We start from the raw sequence: 23,604 nt of genomic DNA, 5'->3' as shown, positions 1-23,604 counted from the left end.
CATCCAATGACATCGTGTCCTTCTGGTTCAATGGTTGCAGTTATCGTTGCAAGCATGTTGCTCAAACGTCTCCTTCTGGCTTCTGCAGTGGTGGTTGCCCTCAGCATCTTCTGCCAAGGACTTCCTCAAGCAGGCAATGCAGGGAACGCCGGGGGCTCAAATGCAGATAGTGGAAAAGACAACATGCCCGTAAGTCGCTTGTTCCGGACTCTTTTGTGCTGCAATGATCCCATTGGAAGTCAATGGGATTGTTGCAACGTGCCCGTGACTGTACAGAGCAATTGAATTATTAGTATCAGCAGTAAGTGGTTACAAATTTATGTGCACTTAAGTTGTCTGCATGAGTTCGATGCTTAAAAAATTAACTTACACAAGAAAAGAAATGTTTGAATACACGTAACACGTTGTTAAGCGTTTTTGGTAACTGTCAACAACAATTTTGTTATTTCGACTAAATTTTATATCTACTCAGAGCAAATGCGCACGTTTAGTAAATGAATTTAGTTCCGGTGAACTATAGTTGCCTATTTAAACAAGTATTTAGTAACGAGAACCTATTTCTTAGATTATTCAAGGCAAAACCTTTTTCTCTATGTACAACAGTCATGAAGAAAACGTTTCATTGTTCTTTCATGTTGATTCAATTTTAGCTGTAAACAATCCTATTTGCAACAGAAACTCTCGCATTCTGTACTATAGGTATTTTCTACTCTTACGGCGGCCGGTCCTCATGCTGCCAAGGGAAGTGGGAAGCGGGGATTATGCCGCAGACCAACAAGACAACAGCGGTGGCGCCGAGAGTTACGACGCGGTGAGAGGAAGTACTACGTGCACCTCGTTCTACAGGCTGCTACGTTTCTTATCGTGCTGGATTGGTCGCTTCCCTGATCCTCATTTCCCTTGCCAGCATTAGGATCGGCCGCCGTAACAGTAGAAAAGACATATAGCACTTTTGTTATTCCACGTAGCGTATCTGCCTCTTTTGGCCAAATAGTGTGCATAGAGTGATCTTCAACTTTCAATTTGATTCATCAGTTTTGAGAACATTTTGTATGATTTTGATAAGAGAAAATTGTTCGAAATTGCAACGAAGGTAGTTTTGATATTTTTGACACTTTTCAACAACTGAAAATTAGTAGTGGTCGTGGTCTTCTTTTTCCATAATTTGCTACCGAAAATAGAGCAGGCGGACAATAGTTTGAGCGGATAATTTATAAATATATTTAAACAGACCGTTTGATGACGCACTGTAATTCTTGAACATTTTCAGTTATTCATGATCGTATCTTATCTGACCTCCGAAAATCACAGGATGCCAACATGACCGTAGGCAGGAAAACTTTCTGGGGGGGGGGGATTCATTCACAATTGTTACCATGGGCGTCGCCATAAATTTGAATAATAGAAATAACAACAATAATTATACAATAATAATTAAAGTTTCATAATAATAATAAAAAATATTCCAATATTCCTTGAGGTGGCTTACACAAGTGTTTTTTTGGTTCTTTTTTTACGTTTCGTGCAGTGTGTACTGAAATGCACAATTATTATACTTTTTTTATTAAATTTTAGATAGCCAAGAAAAAGCTTTAAAAGTTAGATGGAAATTTTAGACAAAGTTTGTGTTGTTTGACCTTAAAACTTAATTTTTGAAATTTTGAAAAGTGTGGAACCAGTTATTCTTTTTTAAAAACAGCCTGGTGCATGGATTGTAACCTCAATCGCGAACGTCATGCGCTAAGAAACTAGAGATCCTAGGTTTGAACATCTATTAAGGGGGATTTTCGACTTTATCGGACATAGAATTTAAAAGTTGGAAAGGGAATTTTTGGATAATCATAAGGGAATCTTCAGTCTATATTCCTTGTGACGTAGGAACAACACTGGAAAGAGGACAGAAGAAGTGAAAATGGAGGGGGTACGATTCCGAGAAAAAATCCTGTTTCACTCAAGTTTCAGAATTCCAAATGTATGAAAATTCTAGCTCGATCGTTTCAACATTGTCTCCTTGTATTTTTGTGATGCTCCGAAAAAAAAAAATGAAAATCAGTCACATATTTTGGTTTCTGAACTTCCATTAATTCAACATGTCAGAAGTTTCGGGGGTTGGGGGTTGTCCCTAGAATACAGGGACAAAATAAATATTCAGCAATAACTATGATTTTAGCGGGTGAACGAGAGATAGTGACAAACATCAATGATATCCATTGAGAGTATAGAGAAACTACAACCATGTGAATTCTATTATTGTAAGGAAAAACTTGAGTTTATTCTTCTTGAGTAAAACTAGAAAATATAGTAATTTATATTATTTGGCCAATATTATTACATCCTAGGAGCGTGGAGAATATGCGATTGCGTCGGTTAAAATTCGTGAACTTCACCATATGTGTATTTAAACAACTCCTGCTATTCACCCAAGAGCTCGTAATGAAAGTTATTTTGCTTGATCAGTGATTGAACACTAGTAATTGTAAGCAAATATTGTAGTTCAAAGTTTGTAAATTTACAAAGGTTTACATTTTACCTTAAGTAGAAGCCTAAACTGTTCAAGAGACACTGTTTAATGGTCCCAGGACACATCCCACACTGTGTCACAACACTGTTTAGACAACGTTTAACCTCAGTGGTGCTAGAACCACCTATCTGTGTTGTTTTAACACCACTGACGTCAAACGTTCACCAAAATATGGTGCGGACATCCTGTGTCGGTTTAACACTAGTGTTTCTTCAGTGAAGTGAATATTATAGTTATTCATACGTACAATGTTTTAAAATTTTACCAGAGATTAAATTTACATTAAGCACATCATGATGATCCATTATTAATGCAAGAAATCCCCTTCTCATCCCCACCTGACAGGAACATACTAAGCTGTTTGCTGAATAGTAGTAGGCTCTGGGAATTGTTGAAAGTAACTCTATGAAATCAACAATTTCGGAATTCCACTTTATGTATGAGCCGCCCCTTGTGGCGGAGTGGTTAGCACATCGCGCTACGAAGTCGGGGGTCCCGGGTTCGAATCCTGGTCTGGGTATGGATGTTTGTGAGTGTAAATTCATGAATTGCATCATATCATCACTCATGCCCATCTTCGCAAATTAGCCAAAGGTGGCACAAAAAACGAATAAAATAAAAAAAATGTATATTCATACAGAGATAAACTTTGTATTGGGGTTGACCGTTCCTCTTCTTAACTCTATGCGTACACGATCAAATGAACCTTGAACAACACATTGATTTCCACGCTTAAAGGTAGATTGATTGATTTGCTTTATTTTACTTCGCTTTTCGTTCCACTTTTGGCTAATATGCGAAGATTGGAATGAGTTATGAAGTGCTGAAATTCATGAATGAACACACACGAACATCCATGCCCAGGCCTGGATTCGAACCCGAGACCTCTTAGGTTGCAGCGCGATGTTCTAACCAATCCGCCACGGGCGGACTACTAACTGTTCTGCTAACGCGTGCGAGCACGTTATGGTTATCGTCGAATTCAAGATTAACGTTCAAGAATTCTTATTTAGCAACGGTTCTTTTAAAACAGACTGTCGAAAAAATTGGAGTACGTTCTATTGTGATCGATTAACGAAAGAAAGCAACGAGGGACAGAATGCTATTTATTTATATTTTGTGGTGAATAGAAAACTATCCTAAAATAAATAAATGTGATTGCGCCTTGAGAAAGAAAAAAATGGAGGAGCGGCGAAATATTATTTTTAAGCGATGTAATTTTTTTACATGCTTGTGCAGAAGTTATCAACAGCTCGTTTTGAGTTTCTTTTATATCTTGAAGCTCAAATAAAGTGCACGGTAATACTAATGGAACCCACTGTACATTACATCTGAATCAAACTAATAAATAGATATTTCATTCTGCTTATGCCGGCACATTAGATGTCATCTTGAATATCTTATGATGCCAGGGGTGGCATCAAGTGGATTTGAAATCTACACACTCTAACAAGATATCAAAATCAGTTATAATAACTTACACATACTCTCGTGCAAAGTTAACCTTATTTTTGTAATTAAACAATAAGACTGTATGGCTAGTTGTAGGTTTAATGTGTATATATTTTATGACATTATGTTTCAAAGTAATTTAAAATATTAATGGCACTTTTTGTAATTTGCAGAAGATGAAGCTAATATTAGACGAACTGAAGCCCTGTACACCGGAAGACGCGGATAAGAACATATTCGGATTTAATGAGAGTGACATATGGTTAGAGAAAATATATGTCGAAATAGTTACTTCCATATCAGCTCTGGTGGAAATAGATGATTCTCTTCAGGTAAGCCCCAACTTTCTCACTCTGAACACATTAGTGTAAATGCAGAAGTGTACAGCTTAGTGTTTTTTTTACTAATTTCGATCCGATTAAATTCATCACTCGTATTATTGTTATTATTATTATTTACCCATGAAATTTAGTTCAATTTTCTGTACGAAGGTACTTTTGTCTAGTTATAGAATTTATTCGTTGGAGTATTTAGTTCATTGCTTCCGCCACTATAAGGGCTGTTCAGTTGAATATGAAAAGCTAAATATATTAGTACCTTAAGCAGAATTAATGTTTAGTGCCCCCCACTAGCCCTACAAAACACGGATATTTTATGTGTGTCCTTCGATATTTTTTTATTATTTACATCTTACAAATTTTGATGTAAAGTTAATTAATAAATAATTGAACATAATATAGGTTACATCTGCAGATTTGTAGATGGCATTTTTGATTAAAACGAAGATTAGAATATTTAAGTATATTTCAGTAACTTATTAGTGTCCGAAGGACATCTTTAAAAACGTACTAACTTATTACTAAAGGGTTTTCCAATAAGAATATGATTTTGAAATGAACTGGCAACTATCTTCAAATGTTATAACTGTCACTACTTGTCATTTGTGTTTAGTATACTGTGACAATTCATCATGGCTAAATACATGCTTCAAGAACGTTTGGTTATTATGCAAAAAATTTATGAAAATAGACGTTCTATTGAACTTGAAACGTCACTGTATGGTGTGGTTTATAGCATAGTGGCATCATCGGACATTTCTTTTTTTCCAAAACGAGGTAGGAGATGCAGTTACCGTGACTGGTGAGCGGTACCGATTGATGTTAACAGATTTTTTTTGACCAAATTTAGATGAAATTGATTTGGAGGACATGTCACACTGCTAATGCCACTATCGACGTATCGCAAGAACAGTTTGGTGAAAGGATAATTTCAAGAAATGCAATTGTTAGTTGACCTTCAAGAAGTTGTGATTTAACTCCTTTAGATTGCTTTTTGTGAGGTTATTTGAAATCTATAGTCTATACAAACAGACCACGAACCTTTGATGCATTAAGATTGAACATCGAACGCTGCATTCGTGACATTAACCCAGAGTTATTGCATGAAGTCATCGAAAATTGGGTTCATCGAATTCACTTGTGTACAGTAAGTCGAGGTGGACACTTAAATGATGTGTTATTCAAAACATAATGTAATAAACTATGCTTCAAAATAATATAAAAAGTTTGGTTGTATCTGAAGTAGTTTTTACTTTATCATTGTAAAATGATATCTTTCTTATTGGAAAATCCTATAATAATATCACAGTTCAGGGTATATATCATTATCTGTGATACTACTTTAGAAAACAGATGATTTCACCAGAGCGTTATCAGAATATAAATCTAGGATGCTAGGAATAACAATCAACATCAATAATACAGTGTGCGGAATGTTTTCTGCAAAATAAATTGTGGGCTCAGGAACACCTTGTATATTTTCCTTCCCCCTTGTAACATTATTTTTGACGTCAAGCCTGAGAGTAATGGAGATGTATACAACAGATCGGGTAGACTCATAAAGAACCAATTTTATTAAAATACTGTGTAACATTTTTTTTAAAGTATAATGTTTGTAAAGAGAGGAGATGTAACAAAAAAATATACATCGTGTTCTGGTGACATAAGGTACCCAGAAGAAGAGAAAATGCAAAAATTGAATTGTAAGTCGATTTTTCCGTCGTGCGGGCTTTAAACAAACGAAAAGTAAACAAAATGTCTCCCTTTAACTAAACCACCACAAAATACATGCATATTAGAAAAATCACATAAATTATAAATAATGAAAAAATAATCTATAAACGCCAATACAAAATGAAAGCAACATGTTCTATCGCATTCCTATTCTTAAATATGAAACAAACAGCACTGAAAAATCATTCGCGAAAACAGTTATTAACCTTTAAAACAATTGCATCTTACCTCGCTTCTGAAGTTATATTTTTAAATTACTCCTTGTTTATTTGTTCATTGTCTTCCGGTGAGGTTTTAAAAAAGGCTCCCAGAGTGACGCCCTTGCTCTGTCCATTGTCAAATAAATTACTTGAAAGTCTACCGCCACGGCAAGAGCTGATTTTGTCGTTTGGAGGTACAGTTGATGATATTTCTTGCCTCACGCCGTCATTTACTTTAACGCGCAATAATGGTGTTTACTGATTGGTAACTTATACAACGTTGGAGCCCTTAAAAAAAAAAACTTACCTCCACAGATATGAAATCACAAGGACACTGAGTGAGCATCCACACCCCAAAAGCAAAAGCTTAATTTTTCTTCATTTCTACCTTGGAACTGAGCATTCTGACCATTGCTCCTTTTCTTTCCTCTCTCAATTCCACATTAGTCTAAGCAATATATGTACATGGTGGCGCATATTGTATATAGCAACTTCAAATGACAACGGAAAGACGGTGAGTGGTTGTAGTAACTTCATACAGTTTGATTGATTGATTTGGTGTTGAAGTCCACTTTATGCACAGTAAGGCTAATCGGGACTAGACCTACAGTTTAAAGTGGGATCCGAACCACTATGTGCCTCCACCGGGTATCAAACCCGGGAACCCTTGATTACAAGACTACGACGATACCACTACGCCATCGGGGAGGACTAACTTTATACGGTTATTAAATAAGAATATACATACGTATACGTATAATATGGACAATAGGACGTCAGTGCACCTTGAAAATAACGTCCTCTAAATTTTCTCCTTCTGCTTAGATGCACTGTTCGAGGAGAGTAGGAAGGCTTTCATGATATGTGTCTCAAACATGTCATTTGGAATAGCGCGTATTTCATGACGACTGACGGTTCATAACATTACCCGTGGCTCTCCACTGCCTAACCCACCTCAGAATGCTTTTGGCTCTGGAACAGGTGAATGGCGATCTTTATTGTTCCGCCGCAGTGCCCTGTACCTGTTTGGATGAAGACTTCCACCGTCGCAATCCGAGTCTGCATCGACCAACGTCCCATGGAATAGTAATTGCATCTCCACGGATGTAGGTACGCCACACATGCGGACGTTTATTCTGGCAGGGTTGCTAACTCAAATTGGTAGATATAATATGAGCCACCACATATTATCGCATCAAATTAGCCCGCTAATTCCTCGAATTTGAATATATGGCACCTCAACAGATATCGCCTCTAGTACGAGGCAAATTTTGGTGCTAATCGTCTACAGTCAAATTTCCAATATGTCATCTTCCCCAGTACCCTTTCGACACATGATTCTTAAAGAAAAGTAGAAGTATCGTACAAAGTGTACATACATTCTTATCTAATGCATTAATTGGTGAGAACTTAAGCTCAGTCTGTTGAGCGCTGGATGACTTCACTATCGTGTCCAACAGGGACGTTGGTGTCATAACTTCCCTTTTGGCCCAGCATCCTTAAAAAAATAGCCAAATACAAGAAAACATTGCAAAATATTGAACTGCCTAAACGAGAACACATAACCCTTCTTAATCCTTTATGAAAATATTGTGTACGTCATTAGACAACTTAATATGGCGGAGAGAAATTCACGTTCTGACACTCGCTTTAATATGTCTTTGGGTTGACCTGCTTCAAAGCATCTATATTTTTATGCCATGATTCTTGATAGCCAATGGTTAGTAATACTTGTGTACCTGCACATATTTTATAACAATAAAGAGTTGGAGTAAATGTAAATAACAAACTATAATTTGTTTCCGTTTCAGGCCTTTGTTACAGCTAGAGTGTGCAAAGATGGTAATGAAAATGATTGTGAGGAATATCCAGAACTGAGATATGAGAAGTTTTGCAATGATCTGTTCCAAGATGGCTCGGTATTTTCTTTAATGTTCGAAACAGTTGACAATATGGTTACATCATGTCCCATACCTGTGGTAAGTACCTCATTATTTATGAAATAAATTGATACAACGTCCATCAGCTGCTCAGACCCATACACGGTCTACATCAGAACTACACACACACTACAAAAGTCCATTAGGTGCGTGGCAGTCGTAGCCTAGACTAAGTATCTTAGGAAGAGGATATCCTAGTGTGCAACGAGTCAATTCCCCTATCAATTTATAAACCTTTTTACTAAATAGAATTATAATTTTCTTTAATTTTGGCTTCAAACCTGGCTTCTGAATTTGATTTCATGTTATTTATCATAATATTAAAATATTCTATTCTGGATCGGTCTTCATCAGTTATTAAAGACTCATCAGCACTTTCATAGCCAAACAGATTTTTTTGAATAGCCTGGTGGAGGCATATGGTGGTTCGGATCCAACTTTGAACTGTAAGTCCAGTCCCGATTAGCCTTACTGTGCACGAAGTGGACTTAAAATACCAATCAATCAATCAATTTTTAGAGTGAGCAATTCTTCTGTCTTTGAATACCAATTGGATGTCATAGTAACTTTTCCATACACATTCTTGAGCTTCTCTTAACACAATATGAAATCCAGTTGAATAATATTCTTCAATTTAAGCACAGGATTCCTGAATATTAGCTTGGGCGTAAGTAAATGAATTTCAATGCTTACTCTCTTACAGTGCACCATACCATACAACCACTGAAAACAAAAACTCAAGACTTAAATATGATTCACAACCACTTACTGATATGAATAATCGCAGGTACCACAAAGATTTTCTGTGGGTTCAAAAATGCTATCAAACTACGAGTAGAATCTTATTGTTTTAACACCCTCCAGCCTTCATCAACAACGTGTTTCTGATAGAGGTTTTAAATAAATTTTGAAAAATTTGCTAAATTTACTAAACTTTTAGAAGATCTAGAGAAGAGGATATCATAACATACCCCCATCGGTACGAGTAGAATCTTGCCAAAATTATTTCTAGATTTTGTTGAGAAAGAGGTTTTTACTCAGGAAGCGGCCGAGGCTCACCTTGGGGGAAGGTGAATGAAGGTCGGGGCAACATGAACAAAACGGGGTAATCTAGGAAGCAAGGGGCCTTTTGATTGTTAATCCTCTTAATTAAGCCAAAATAACTGCTTGCCACAATAGAATATTTGGTAGCGTCACCTAAAAGAAGATCCAATTAAGACTTCGACATGGCTTGAAACATGCTAGCAGATTCATTGCTTGTATTCGTGTTCTGGCCTGAAAAGTTACCTCATTTTCATAGCCCTGACTGCAACAGTCACTGGGAGTAAGACAGAAATTTTCTACTTCTCTCAAGTATGCTGAACCAGGCCTCCCCGATGGCTCTGTGGTAGCGTGGTCGCCTTGTAATCAAGGGGGTCCCGGGTTCGATACCCGGTGGAGGTACATAGTGGTTCGGATCCGACTTTAAACTGTAGATCCAGTCCCGATTAACCTTACTGTGCATAAAGTGACTTAAAACACCAACTCAATCAATAAATCAATCAAGTATGCTGAACCAAAACAGCCAAATGTTAAGGCACCAGACCAATAAAATTTGCTGATGTTGATGACTTCTCTCAAAATGGTGTCTGTTAGCACAGAGGCAGACATTCGTTTCTTCTACACAAATGGAATTCACAATATACTATTACGTAAAGTTATATTTTATATTACCATTAAAATGTAATCCATTGAAATGAAAAATACAAACATTACCATCATACTATAGTAAACTCTTTGCATCGTGATGAAATCTTGCGATTGTATCATATTTACGACGACATTTACCGAGCACTTGAAGAAAAGGCCGAGAATCAATATGGTTCCTCTGCGGCACTGAACTTCGTGTGAAAATTTTCAAATATACATTTTTTGATGGAAACATTAACATCGAGCTGCATCCAATATTGAATATACAAAATGCTGATAAATGTTTTCTCTGGTCTATCATCGCACATTTTCATCCAGTTGAAATTAGTAAATGTCGTGTGAGTTACTACGATTGCAATGAATATTTTGTAGAGTTTGAAAAGAGATGTCCGGTATCAAATATCCAGTAGATCTTTCAGACATTAGCAAGTTTGAAAAGGAATACCAGTAGGACAGGGCGCAACCCATGTCTGTGTCTTCTATGGATATTTTAATATCTATGTACTTGGGCATAATCTATCATCGACTAATGAACATATATTTAGGTTGTTATATGTTACAAAGAAAAAATAGAAACATCATTGTCTTATACAAAATCTGGAATGCTTGGTAAGATTGATTGATTGATTTAGTTTATTTTAATTCGCGTTTTGTGCTTCTTGGCTAATTTGCGAAGATGGGGATGAGTGATGAAATTGATGAATGGACAGTCACAAACAAACAAGCCCGAACGGGATTCGAACCCGGGACCCTTGGCGTCGCAGCGCGATCTTTTAACCACTTTTTTCCTTTACTATTTATATCTGATTATAACAAACTTTTCATGATTACTATGCAGGTTATTACAAACTAGGATATATTACATTTAGAAAATTCGCATAGACTTTGTTATTTTTGTTTGCCGACATATTTTGAGATGTGTGCCTTATGTAATGCACAAATTGTTCATCAAAGTCAAGTTTGGGTAATAACTAAAATTGGGAAACAGAAGATGATCAATTGTAATATTCTTCTCATTGGTACGACAGATGACACTTACGAGTTTCGCAATATATTCCATGACGTAGCGGTTATTAAGCATTCACTGAGCTTATGCACTAAACTATCAGGCACGTTACATATTAAACATAATGATGAATCTGCCATGTGCAGATCATAGAGTTTCACTCGTCAGCAGTATTTGATGCACTAACTATAACGAATCACGCCGATCGTATTCCTGTTGGGAGATGCCTCGCGTGTATATTTTTCCACACCACAGGCCAACGAACTTCCGGGTGTCTTGCAACTATCTTAACAGCCTGTTGAGACGCTACACGCATTCCTCTGTACATTTGCGACACCACTGGAACAGACAGAGTAGGAGTTTATAACAAGCCATAGCAGATCTCTACTAAGGTATCACGGAAGTACCTCAGGTTGTGGGGAAGGTTAGTCACGTTTATGGGGAAATCCAACTGTATATGGGCCAAGCAGTCTCGAAGAACATGACTAGTAAAGCTATCGGGGCCCTGAATCATCATCTCTATGTCCGCTTGAATGCGGAGCGCCTGGCTCTTGTGGCGCACGTGTGCAAGATTCAAGCCTCCCCCAGCATTATGTAAACACAAGGTCTCGTGTTTTTCACGTAACAGCTGCCCATTCCACACAAACCAGTTCACTGCCTCTTCAGCTTTGTTACATCAAGCATTCGCATCGGAAGAGCATACACATTAACAAACGTGACTCGTGATTGCAAGCTAATGTTTCGAAACTTATTAATTTGTAGCACTGCTTTTACATTCCCAATCACTCGATCATAATTTACTTGTATCATACCTTGCAAAGAAGGTGTAAAAATTACACCAAGTATTTTAAAGATGTTTACAACAGGAAAGTGTTGAACTGGTGTGTGTGGTGGGGAATTATTTAAAAACATCAAACAAGATTTTTTTACATTTATGTGAAGGCCTGAATACACCACAAATTCCGTCGTTAGTTTATGAACCGTGTCCACATCAACAGGTGACTGAACAAAAATGCTGACATCATCCGTATAAGCTAAAACTTTTAGCGACTTTGACAGAATAGTTATGCCTTGTGACCGTGCTTCCAAGGAGGCAAGCAGGGGACTTGGGGAAATACAAAAAGTCAACATGGATAAGGGATCTCCCTGTCGGACACCTGTAACAATGCTAAGCGATTTTGTCAGAAAACCATTAATCTGTATTTTCGATTCAGCATTGTTATATAGCCCTGTCAGGGCTGAGAGAAAACTCCCCCCGTATGCCCCTTTTGTGGAAAACATGAAATATATAATTATGGTTCAGCGAATCAAATGCACGTTCGAAGTCCAGAGCTAAAATCGTTTGATCATTTAAATTTTTCCTATTATGATTACTGGTAACCACTTCACGCACTTCATGTTTTTATTTTCACCATATACATATTGCATGTCCCTCACCAAGTTGATTGAGTGCGGCATTAAACGTGCAAGCATACATCGTGTGAAAATTTTATAGTCGGTGCACAGGAGTGTAATGGGGCGATAATGAGTGATCTCTCGGCTTTGCACATTTCGGAACTAATACTATAATACCTGTGTTTGAAGTCTTGCCCATTTTATGTTGCTAAAAGACCGCGTTGACCCACTCAGTTAATGTCGGACCCACTAGCGTCCAAAATGTTTGAAAGAAGCATGTAGGAAGCCCATCCACACCAGGGGCGGAGAAAGGCTTTGCCGCTTTCACCGCTTTATATACTTCTTCGAATGTGAATTCCTCATCAAGCTTAGTTCTATCATAATCGGAAAGTACTTCCGTAACTGCATTCACAACAGAATCATAATTTGAATTGGCAGGTTGGTGCTGCGAAAACATCCTAACAAAATGCTCATATATTGTACGTTGTATGTCCTTAGGTGCTATGATTTTATTACCCGCTCCATCTGCGAGTTCAGTAATGAGTTTCCGTTGTGAATTTGGTCGTTCTTGTATCACGTGACTAATCGACACAGCTTCTTCAGGGTCAAACTGAGGCAGTCTACTTTGAATTTTTGCACCCTTACGTTTGTGGGCAGTTACCACTCGGCCACAGGGTCCGACTGCTTGGTAAGAAAATATATTACACCACATCATTGTAAAATTACAATATGCGATCGATGCCTTTCTATATTTCATGGAAAAGTTAACAAGACATGTGAAGAGCAATTAGAGGAGCAAATTAAACATTGTCATCGATATATACATTTCCAACCCAAACAATAAAATTGAATAATTATTCAGCAATGGTGCGGCATCCCTTTGTTATTTATGCTGGTTTCGAAGCAATACAACGTCGCTTTGCCTCCGTACTCTAGACCCAGAAAAGCCAAATTCAACACATATTTCTAATATTTATGTAGCTTTGCAATTGGTATGTGCCTATGCAAAAGTTAGTCCCAAGGCATTTTCATATTAAATTTAAAATTATCAAAACCCTTTGCGAGTGGGCGAAAACGCTTGATCCGATCATAAATAGAAAGCAACCGATGAAAGATTCAATTCAATAGTCTTTATTTTTGGGCGAGGTTAAGCAAATGCTCATCTACGAGCTAACCCTGACTTTACCTAATTATGCCATCTATCGTGAGTTTTCTCTCATTTGTTAGGCATTCGTAAATTGTACGTGTTGAAATCACCTTATAAATAACCAAAAGAAAAGAAAAAAATCCTCATAGGGACGCCATTATGACCAATATCGTCATAAAACCAAACACCTCTATCTTGCTATCCTTATTTTAGCTCAAATATTTTCGTTGTATGATATCTATTTCAATCGGTTCCGAGCCGGTACTGGTGATCTCTTACTGTATTCTTCGTGGTTGCCTAAGGAGTGTTGGAGCGTAAATGCTAGATAATGGTGTAGAAAGATAATCTGGAATGTTTATAGCACAAAGCTGTACAAGTTTTGTGATCAAATCTTTATTTTGTTCCGTGACACTTTTAATCTCTCTGCCAAGATTACCGATGGCATCAATAATAGATTGGTATTTGGTTTTATGCTCTTCGCGAAAACCACGTTTGTGAGATTTCCAGCTTCGGTAACGATTTGATAAAATTGTTAAATATTTCAAATTATCTTCAATGTTTAGTTTCATTTTACTTAGTATTTTCTTCATGTTATCTTCTTTGGTACTTTTTTTTTTAGAAAAATTCACTAATTTTATATCTATATTTTCAATCGCTAGGTTTTGTGTCATATCGATGAATACAAAACCAAAATCAGTTTTCCAACAGCGTCCACATAATCTTTTAAAATTATGATAATCCATGTCTCCTTCTACATAATCATCATAAATATGTTTTAAATTTGTGTGGTCCTGGTGAAATAAGCAATAAAATTCCCACTGTTGAGAAGTTGCTGTCTGGGAATTCTGGAGAAACTTTGTGCTAAGTAAAGTCAGTCTGTATCCTTGTGACGATCCTGCGTGAAATAATAATGAAATTCGAATTTCATTTTGATATTCCAGAATCTCGTCATCGATACGGTTATGTTTAGATTACCGTATAATTTCATCAATTCTTTGTACTTGGGTTGCTCTACAATACGTATAAGTATCTGTTGTTCCAATATAACCATCCAGGAACAAGTGTGAAATTATCAATGAGTGAGGTGGTTTTACCACAACCAGAGGGACCTACTATGAGACAACGAAGATGGCCGGGCAACAATTCACCGTTCCTGCAGAGCCTTTGCTTTATTTCATCAGGTAGTAATTTCACTACGTCCCATACTACACAATCATGCTGCTTGCCTTGATCCTCTAGGTTCCGAGAAGGGCAAGCCATTTGATAAACAGCCTGTGTTTATTTTTACGTATATTTCTTCTATGATATACGTATCCGAGTATTTTGTTCTACTCGGTTCTTCTCTGTAGAAACGTTCTTGTAGAGTATCTTCTTGTTTATCCTTGATGAATCACGTTTGCCTAGTGGCTGGTAAAATTTTAGCTACTCCAATTTTTAGTTAACCCTGTTTCGAACGTGCGTTTAAATTAACTGTTATTACGTGATCACCTATTTTATATTTCAGCATCTTGCTTGTGGGATCATAGCGAAGAGTGTGCACAGTAGATATTAAGTGCCTTGCTTTTATTTATCGAGGGTTTCATGCGCAAAGTGCTATGTACTGGGGTGACTACGTATGCAAGAAAGACGAACGCTACACACAGATCTTACTTTACAAAGTTCACACCTTCCTATTTCCACTTGTGCTTTCAATTTCTTCACGATTTTCACGTTCGGGACAACAGATCACACAGCTTCTCATCTTTCTCTATCCCCGTACACAAACAAAATTTCTCCGTATCGGCTGTACCGGTGTGGAATCAGTTGCCAGAAAGCACTAGAACAGTAAGTTCCGTCGCTTTCTTCAGCAAGGATGTTCCCCACTCTCTTCAGAGTACTTGTCAGATCTTCCCCTGTCAAGCAGACTAAAAGCATATGCAAGTGAATGAATTCTTAAAATATCTTGTAGTTACTTAAAAACAATTTCAAAGTTTGCATTCTATATTTCGTATTTTGTATATTATATATACACATATATTGTATTTTGTGTGCTATATTCAGGGCGTTAAGACTTGTGTGTATGAGTATAATGTCTGTGTGTGTGTGGACATGTGGAATGACTAAATGTATTTGTATTTAATATTATAATAATGTATAATTATATGTGTATGGTTGAGGAAAGAAATGGCTTTGTGTGGCCTTCACTCCGCCATTTGAAACAAGACGTTAATTTATAAATAAATAAATACTGTGTTACTATAATGATAATTAAGATTAGATAAAATGGTAACTCATCGATAATTCCCCTGAAACGAGAATTGTGTTCACATGCTATTATGTAGAATTATTAGATAATGGTGGCATTCAGTTCGCGGTATGTAGAATAATGTTTAATGCCATATTGCTACATCAGTTTGGTAAACGTGGAATTAATATATATATATATATATATATATATATATATATATATATATATCCCTCTGTGTGTCTGCAGGTGACGTGTTTGAACGCATATATGAAAAGCAGAGTTTGCTTTCAAATGAACAGCCGAAGCAATTTTACTGAATGTATCAATCAATCACTGTAAGCATATACTATTGAGAACCTTTTCTTATTTTGCACAAACCTTTGAAGTTCCATGTTCTCATATCGACAAGATCTGCTTGCCAGACATCGACTGGTTACTACTGGAATGCGATTATACAATAACGTCGAGCCGCCTTGTGAAGTTCACTGACGATAGCTTTCCTAAATCAGGAGATATATGTAGATTGCACTTGAGCAAAATCGCTAACATAATTGGATGTTTTCAAAGGGGGTACTTCGTCACTATTATGGACGAACATCTTGTCTTCATCTTCCATATCAAAAACAGCCAATGCTTCATCCTTAGCTACAGTATTTGACAAACAGAGTGGGTCTCATCCCATATTGCCAGGGGTATGTTTTGTGCTTTGAGTGCCCCTCGCTTACTGATTAAACTCATAATTTGAACAGTAGAATGTTTCCCATGGGCCCAATAAATAAACTCGTGAAATTTATTTGTAATAATGCCATCCAGTAAGAATCGATTGTAAGGTCGATGTGGATGGAGCATATACAACTCGGCACCCTTAATGAGCGCGGAGATTATTTGCTCATTCGGTGTACTCTCGTGATCTCGATTGCTTCTAGAGAAAATAAATTGACAACTTTGGCATCGATGGTTGCAAGATTACTATGAATTTGTACGAGTTTAATTTCGATTGGGTGTATCTGTTCCGTAATATGATTGAAGAAGACAGTGGATGAAGGCTTGATTTTTAATTCAACATACAATTGCTTATACTTCTAGTTGAGTTCTTGTAATTTAGCACTAAAAGCAGCTAACGTTGACTAGTGCATGGTAGTGAACGGGAGTGCCAACTTGTTCTCTAATGCTGAGAATAATTGCTGAAGACTTTGCACAATACTAAGCTTGGAACTTTCCTGGGTTAGATCATTGGCCAGGATTCTCAATTTCGTAAATTGGACATGGAGTTCGGTTACGCTATGAGCCGTAGGAAAAGTGGACACAATATTTCGAAGCGTGGCAATTTCATTTTGTATTGCTTCTGTGTTGCGCAGTGCTGGTTTTAATAGTTCGCAGTTCTTGGGAGTTAGGTAGATAGTTACTGTGGTCTCAAGGGACGTCAAGGATTTCTTGACACTGTACATCACTAGCCTCAGATATCGCTACCACTGCTACTTACAGTCGAGTTACATCATCTTGGGATGGAGCAGATGTTTGTAAAGTTTCGAGGTCTTGTATATTGCCTAAAAATGATGAAAATGGATGGAGTTTGTTGCAATATTCAAACTTTATAAATAAACAATCCTTTTCAGAACCTTGAATAGTAGCCGACACGGACGACTGATTTCGGAAGACTTCGATTAAGGCATGAATATTTTTAATTTCACCGTTCGAAGTCTCCAAAGCTGTTTGAATGTTTGCGATCGTTCTATGGACGCGAGCGAAATCCTCGTACTTCTCTAATGAGAATTTTATATTCGTCACGCTCTTAATAATGACTTTAAAATTTAAAATTTGTAAATTATTTTTAATTTCTGTGAGATATTGCGAACTGCTTTTGTTTGTAGTTTTTGCTTAATTATTTCTAATCTTGGAGTGCTTTTTTGGAAGGTTTCAAGTTCTCCCCGTAAATATGTTATAGCATTTTAATATGTTCAACATCGAAAATATTTTAACATTTTTTATTACATTTTGGAGTTCCGACAAGTTAATTTTGATATTAGACGCTTGCTCTTGAAGTTTTAGTTTCAATTACTCGATGTTTTTCACTTGAATTTGCTGCAGTTTGAGATCCATGGTATTTAACATGCTAGACCAACGTGACTACAGTAGTTTGCTACTGTTGTCAGATATCTCTTGACGCTATGCGTTTCCAAATATCTCATTCGGCATGATGATAGCTGCATTTTAGGAGACACTCACGAGTGGATAAATGATTCGCAATTTGATAAAGTGAGGAAGCAGTCTGCTACATTCGTCCATAATTTCGGTATACAGGAATTCGCCTGTTCCACATATTACGTCGCGTTCGAATCCATAGCATGATGCTCGATTAAATACAGGGTCATCGAAAAAGGTGCCCGTGATTTAAAAATGACATTGCTAAGCTTATAGCAAACGTAATTATTTTATTAATATACCAAAGGATGCAGAAAACATTCTAGATTTTTATATTACCTACAAAGTTTAGATGTGAGCTGCCCCAGTTGCTCGGCAAACATCTAGGCGATAGTCAATATCCGACTATGTACAGTCTCCTCAGAAGTTCTGCATCTAATCTGATAATGCCGTGCTACAGAATGCAGTCCTGGCTAGTAAGAAAACATGTCCGAGGCCTCATTTCCACCCACACTGGTCTCCTGCTTATCTCTTGAACACGATGTAAACAAGATCTTGAATGATCACAATCGACACAACCAACAGGAGGAGGGGGTATTCACATTCGTTGGTATTCACTGAGAAGCATGGACTCCCCTTCGATAGCCGAAGGCATTAGTAGTCGATTTTCGATCTGCCGGGTTCGATTCACGGCCTGCACATGGATGTTTTTTGTGAAGGTCCCTTCGTCAATTTCATCTAATTATTATCCATCCTGATCGTCGCGTTAGCCAGAAGTGATAGAAAAGTAATTCTATATATTAAAAAAATACAAATACGTTAGTGATGCGGTTGCAGATATGCCCACATACATAAATTTCACTTTGCGTGTGCACACCCGTGAATGTGTTCTGATTTTTTTCATACACCCAGGCAACGATACATTAAGTAAAACCATTTTTTTACCTCAAAACAACTACATGCGACTGATCTACACTTACTTACAGGATCATTTCACTGTAATGTTACCATACTAGGAAAAGCGCGGCTTTACAAATACAACACAGGAATGAATCTACGTGTATCTGTGGGAGTTAGGATTTCTATATGATAGCGACAAATGTGTCTATCTGGTGTTTTTGTGTGCGTGTGCTTTCGCTCAGACACGTAATTCCTTACGTGAGTTAGTGTCCGGTCGAAATTTGACGTGTTGATCTTGTTACAAAAAATATGTTTATTACAACTAATGTAGGGAAATTAGAGCCAAATCAGGACATCTGAAAACAAATGGACAACGTAATACGTTGCGAAGCCAGAGGTCCCAGGTTCGAACCCTGCTCAGTCATGAATGCTTTTGCTATCGTCATTTCATCAATTTATAATTTTTCTTTGTAGAGATTAACATGGGAGATATAAAAGGGACGTATAAAATAACAACAACCCCTTTGCTGCCTTCGTTGTCTCTTCATGATCTCGTCGTCGAAGTTTCCGGGTTCGAGTCTCGGCTTGGACATAGGAGTGTCCATTGGGAGTGCCCTTTCACAAATCTCACCCAACAATCGTTCATTTCATCCTTGCGACTGGGCAAGAGTGGCAGAGGGAAGCGACGTTAAATAAGAAAAATGCCAATTTCTGGAGAGATAGAAGACATTTTAATGCCTGGTCCAGGGGAAATAGTAGTATTGCGTAGCATTGTAAATTTTAAATAGGTAAAATAATAATTAGCAATATCCGTGAAACTGCAATCTGTGAAGTTAAATCTGGTATGATCATTAGTATACTAAAGAGAGAGAGGCGTATCTATAGAGTCATAGTTGGGGGTGAATATTTTGTGGGGACAGTTATATTTAATATATTCCGAAATATTAGTCACATCTTACATGTATATTTCAAGAAATGTTCAACATGTTACCAGGGTTTTTTGTCTGTTTGGTTGTAAGTGACAGGGGAGTGTGAATACCCTTACTTCCTTGAATCGCTATCGAATAAATATATTAGTAGTTAGGCTCACATCTGGCCGTAGATTATATGACAGATGAAAATGACATTAACCCCAAACGTATGGCTTTATCCTGCAATTGGTGGAGCAGGGGGGGATTTTACAGGTTTGTAAGTGATCAAGGTGTTTTGCCTTGGGTAGAAAAATGTATCCTCTACACGCGCGCACTTCTTTGCTTGTAATTTGGTCATCGGTTTGCACATGTTAAGAGTTCCTCACTTAACTTAAGTGATGTTCTACAAACGGAGGTCATTTCTCCTAATCAAATTAATACGAATATATTTTTGCCGGCCTTCAGAGTGGTAAGGATAATGCATAACGAGGCAAGAGGTCCCAGGTTAAAACCTTGGACAGACACGAATATTCAAAACAAACTAAACTGAAACGAATTAAAAAAATGTTGGAAATTTTAACATAATCCATGGCTCTACAGCCCTGTAAGGGCCTTGGCCTATCCCCCGACTGCCAGTCTCCCTCCCAGATCGTACCTAGAGGTGTGGAGATCTTCAACTGGGGTGACGTGGAGTCAGCACGTCGAACCCTCAGCCCTTATAAGATATTTCCCACACAGGTTTACGTTACTCACTCGTAGCTCCACAATTTCCTCGCGATGGTGGGTTCCGCCGGTCCTACAGGATACACAGGCCGAGAACCCAGAGACTGAATCCATGCCGTCCCGCAGTCAGAGTTCAAAGCACAGCGCCTTAGACAGCACGGCCACGGAGGAGGACTGTTGCAAATTTTAGGCTATCTTCTTTTCAGAAATATAAGAAGGTATTGACTGATTGATTTAGTTTATTTTACGCTAAATAAAAAAAAAATAAGGAAAGTTAGTTATTTTAGGTTGCATTATATTTCATTATTAGCGTTACTTTATTTATATGACATTTTAAAATGTTCTTAATAATTGCAAGTTTAGCCACATATTAATTTTTAAAATTTACAGCAACTAAATTCGTTTGTTTGGATGTTGTATAAGTCTTCTTCTGTTGATAGACTAATCGAGACTGGACCTACAGGTTAAAGAGGGATCCAAATCACTATGTGCCTCCACCGGGTATCGAAACAGAATCGATCGTTTACAAGGGACGACGTTACCGCTACAACATCGGGGAGGCCTGCATGTTAATTGCTTGATACACTTTTTACAATTTTTTTGTCATGAAACACACGTAAAATATATTTCTTCGCAATAACATTTGAATGCAACATATGGACGGTTAAAGTTACAGTGGTGTAAGTCATTTTGTAAAAAAACAAAAACAAAAAACCTTAGACACAGAAACCAGATCGAGATAAGTCAATCTGTTAACAGAAAACGTGAAGTAAGTCAGAGATTCATTCAACTGGCAACAGATGACAGTTGAAGTTCTAGTGATAAAGGAAACAGCTGTTGTGTTGATCAGCAAAGTGCTGTGAGTCAGACTCCTTGCTTTTTTTTTTAAGTGACTTACACCACTGTAACTTTAACCAGTCCCTATATGAGGTATTGAAGATAAACAGACCCTACTGTTAGCTAAAGGGGGAAACTTCTGAAGGAACAACTCATATTATTCGGTTTCTTCAAGTGTCATAGATTTTTACAACTCGAGATGCACAATTCCTGTGGCACAAATTCATCATGTGTAAATTACAGGGTATATTTATAGCTATTTAAAACTGTTTTTCTTTGTTTCTGCAGGGAACATATCAAATTAAGGGCGCTAAAATCCCCCTGGTTCAATCAGAAGATGAGTCTGCAAAATTGAAGGGATTTAAAGGAACTTGGAGTGCCAAGGTCCGCTACATGCTGCACGAAAAAGATGCCGGTTGCCAATTCGCCGCATTCAGGATCGTTGAGGAAGGGAAGAAGAAAGGTTAAATGACTTCCAGGGCGTATCGCTGTAGCCACGCTATCGATAGCACATAATGTATCAGCCTTTCTATATTAAAGAGCTAACCTTCATTTCGATTTCACTTAGTTTATTTCACCTCGTTTTCCTGCCACTTTAGACCCATTGCACAAGTTGATAAGATGAGATGAATGAAACGACAATACAACATAAGCTCCCGTAGAGGATTATCTTGGCTGTGGGTCCAGGCGTCAGATCCACGTTAGCCTGCAAAAATGCAGCCCTGGAAGATAGGTTGAAAACGAGGTACTTCCAGAAAAGGTCCTCTCCTTCACCCCACCTGTTTATCATCTGTCATTCTGTATATTTATATGTACCTATTTTGCCTAATAACGACCATAGGGATGAAAGATGATTAGATGGAATTGATGAAACAGTGAAACACCAGTGTCGGTAGAGGATTGTGGCGACGAAATCAAGTACTGAATACGTTCTACCAGCAAAGTTGATGTTTGCACTGAAGAGGATCAAAATTGTTTTGTGCATGGTGTTCTCTAGTTGGGTATTCGTACCACTGCCGTACGCAGGATTTTTTTTTTGTGAATGGGTTGAAATTGTAGAGGTGGATAGCTACGTTATAGGGAAGAGGATACACTATACAATATTACACAATTACCATTCTTAACTTTCACTGTAATGGGGAGTAATTTTAAGGCAGGCTTTCAGACACCAGTTTGGTTATTCCAGAGTTATTTATTGCTTTGTTTGAAAATTTGATTTTTTCAAAATTTCTGGAGGTCTGTAGTCCCATCAGCCCCTCTCTGCGTACGCCAGTGTTTCGTACTGGAGGATATTAGATTTTATTTATCATAGTTATTGTCATTGTTCTGTCTTATTTGTCATAGAGTTCTTTTTTTCTTGATGGTCATCTGTATTGTGCACAACGTAATGAAATCCCCAAGCATTCAGGTAATTGGTTATGCCTGATTTGTAAGCAACCCGCAAAGTCTTTATGTTCTTATGTACTCTTCGCAACATCTTAATTGACCGCCCTGAAAAAATTCAGTGTCCTGAATTCGTAAATTTGGCAATATAGCGCTTCGGAGTTCACAAATAGTATCCAACTTAGCAACAGTTTTTTTCTTTCTGAACGAAAACGCTCTTGTGAATTTCTTTCATTCTCTCACATTCCATGAAGTTAGAAACCCTAAACCAGTAATGTGATACGTAATTAAACATAAATCGTAAATTGGAAATACGAATATTGATATTTTTTTAAAGAGTATTCGTTCTGATATTGAACAAGGGAAATTTATGTGAAGTTGGAAACACTGATCCGGTTCTCCACCACCTGGAGAGAATTGACATCACATTTCAATGCAATGGAGCAAATTTCTCTGGATTTTATGCAAAATTAGTGTAAAGAAAATTGCACAATACCGGACGATTCTACAAAGTGCGTCTTTTTCCAGATCTGTGGCGAAAAATTGTTCGGAACTCCGCCAAAATGTTCTTTCAATTGAGATCAACTTGTTTTACAGAGTTTCAAGTTAGTAATCTCCTGGAGCAGTTGGTTAGACAGTCGCCTTGTTTTACTTTTTCGTCAAGAACGAAACATCGTAGGTTCAAATCTCACCCACTCCTGATTATCTTTTCTGTTATTGTTATTTACCAAGTACGAAGTGTTGTAATAATATAATGTAAGATTATATTAAATCGCTGTAAATATTTATGCTATACATACCTCGGAAATGTTTCTACTCAACTTCTTGATTTTTCAGTGATTGGCAGTATTTTTGACAAGACCTTTCTATTCATTCAGCTGCCAAAAATTATGTTAACACACATTGAATATTTATATGTCATAAATATATGTTCTTAAACAGAATGTTGTAATCAATGTGTCCCGGGTTTTATATCAGCTGGAGGCTCATTGCTCAGTGGTTCGGATTCCTGTTTACACTGTAGGTCGAGTCCCGATTAGCCTATGTGTGCATAAAGTA

At 37.4% G+C, this 23,604-nt stretch overlaps 1 protein-coding gene across 1 annotated transcript; it reads left to right on the top strand.

Moving 5' to 3' along the window:
* Positions 1–21,720, top strand: LOC145991179 (uncharacterized). The gene is made up of 4 exons (XM_083127035.1): positions 1–189; positions 4,147–4,305; positions 8,057–8,224; positions 21,451–21,720. The coding sequence occupies exons 1-4, from the start codon at positions 7–9 to the stop codon at positions 21,628–21,630; spliced, it is 690 nt and encodes a 229-aa protein (XP_082983161.1). The 5' UTR covers positions 1–6; the 3' UTR covers positions 21,631–21,720.
* The last annotated feature ends 1,884 nt before the right edge of the window (positions 21,721–23,604 follow it).

The sequence above is a fragment of the Lepisma saccharinum genome, chromosome 1 (genome assembly GCF_977018435.1).
Source record: "Lepisma saccharinum chromosome 1, izLepSacc3.1, whole genome shotgun sequence".
NCBI lineage: Eukaryota > Metazoa > Arthropoda > Insecta > Zygentoma > Lepismatidae > Lepisma > Lepisma saccharinum.
Note: the sequence above shows the minus strand (reverse complement) of the source record. Positions and strands in the feature narration are given on the sequence as shown.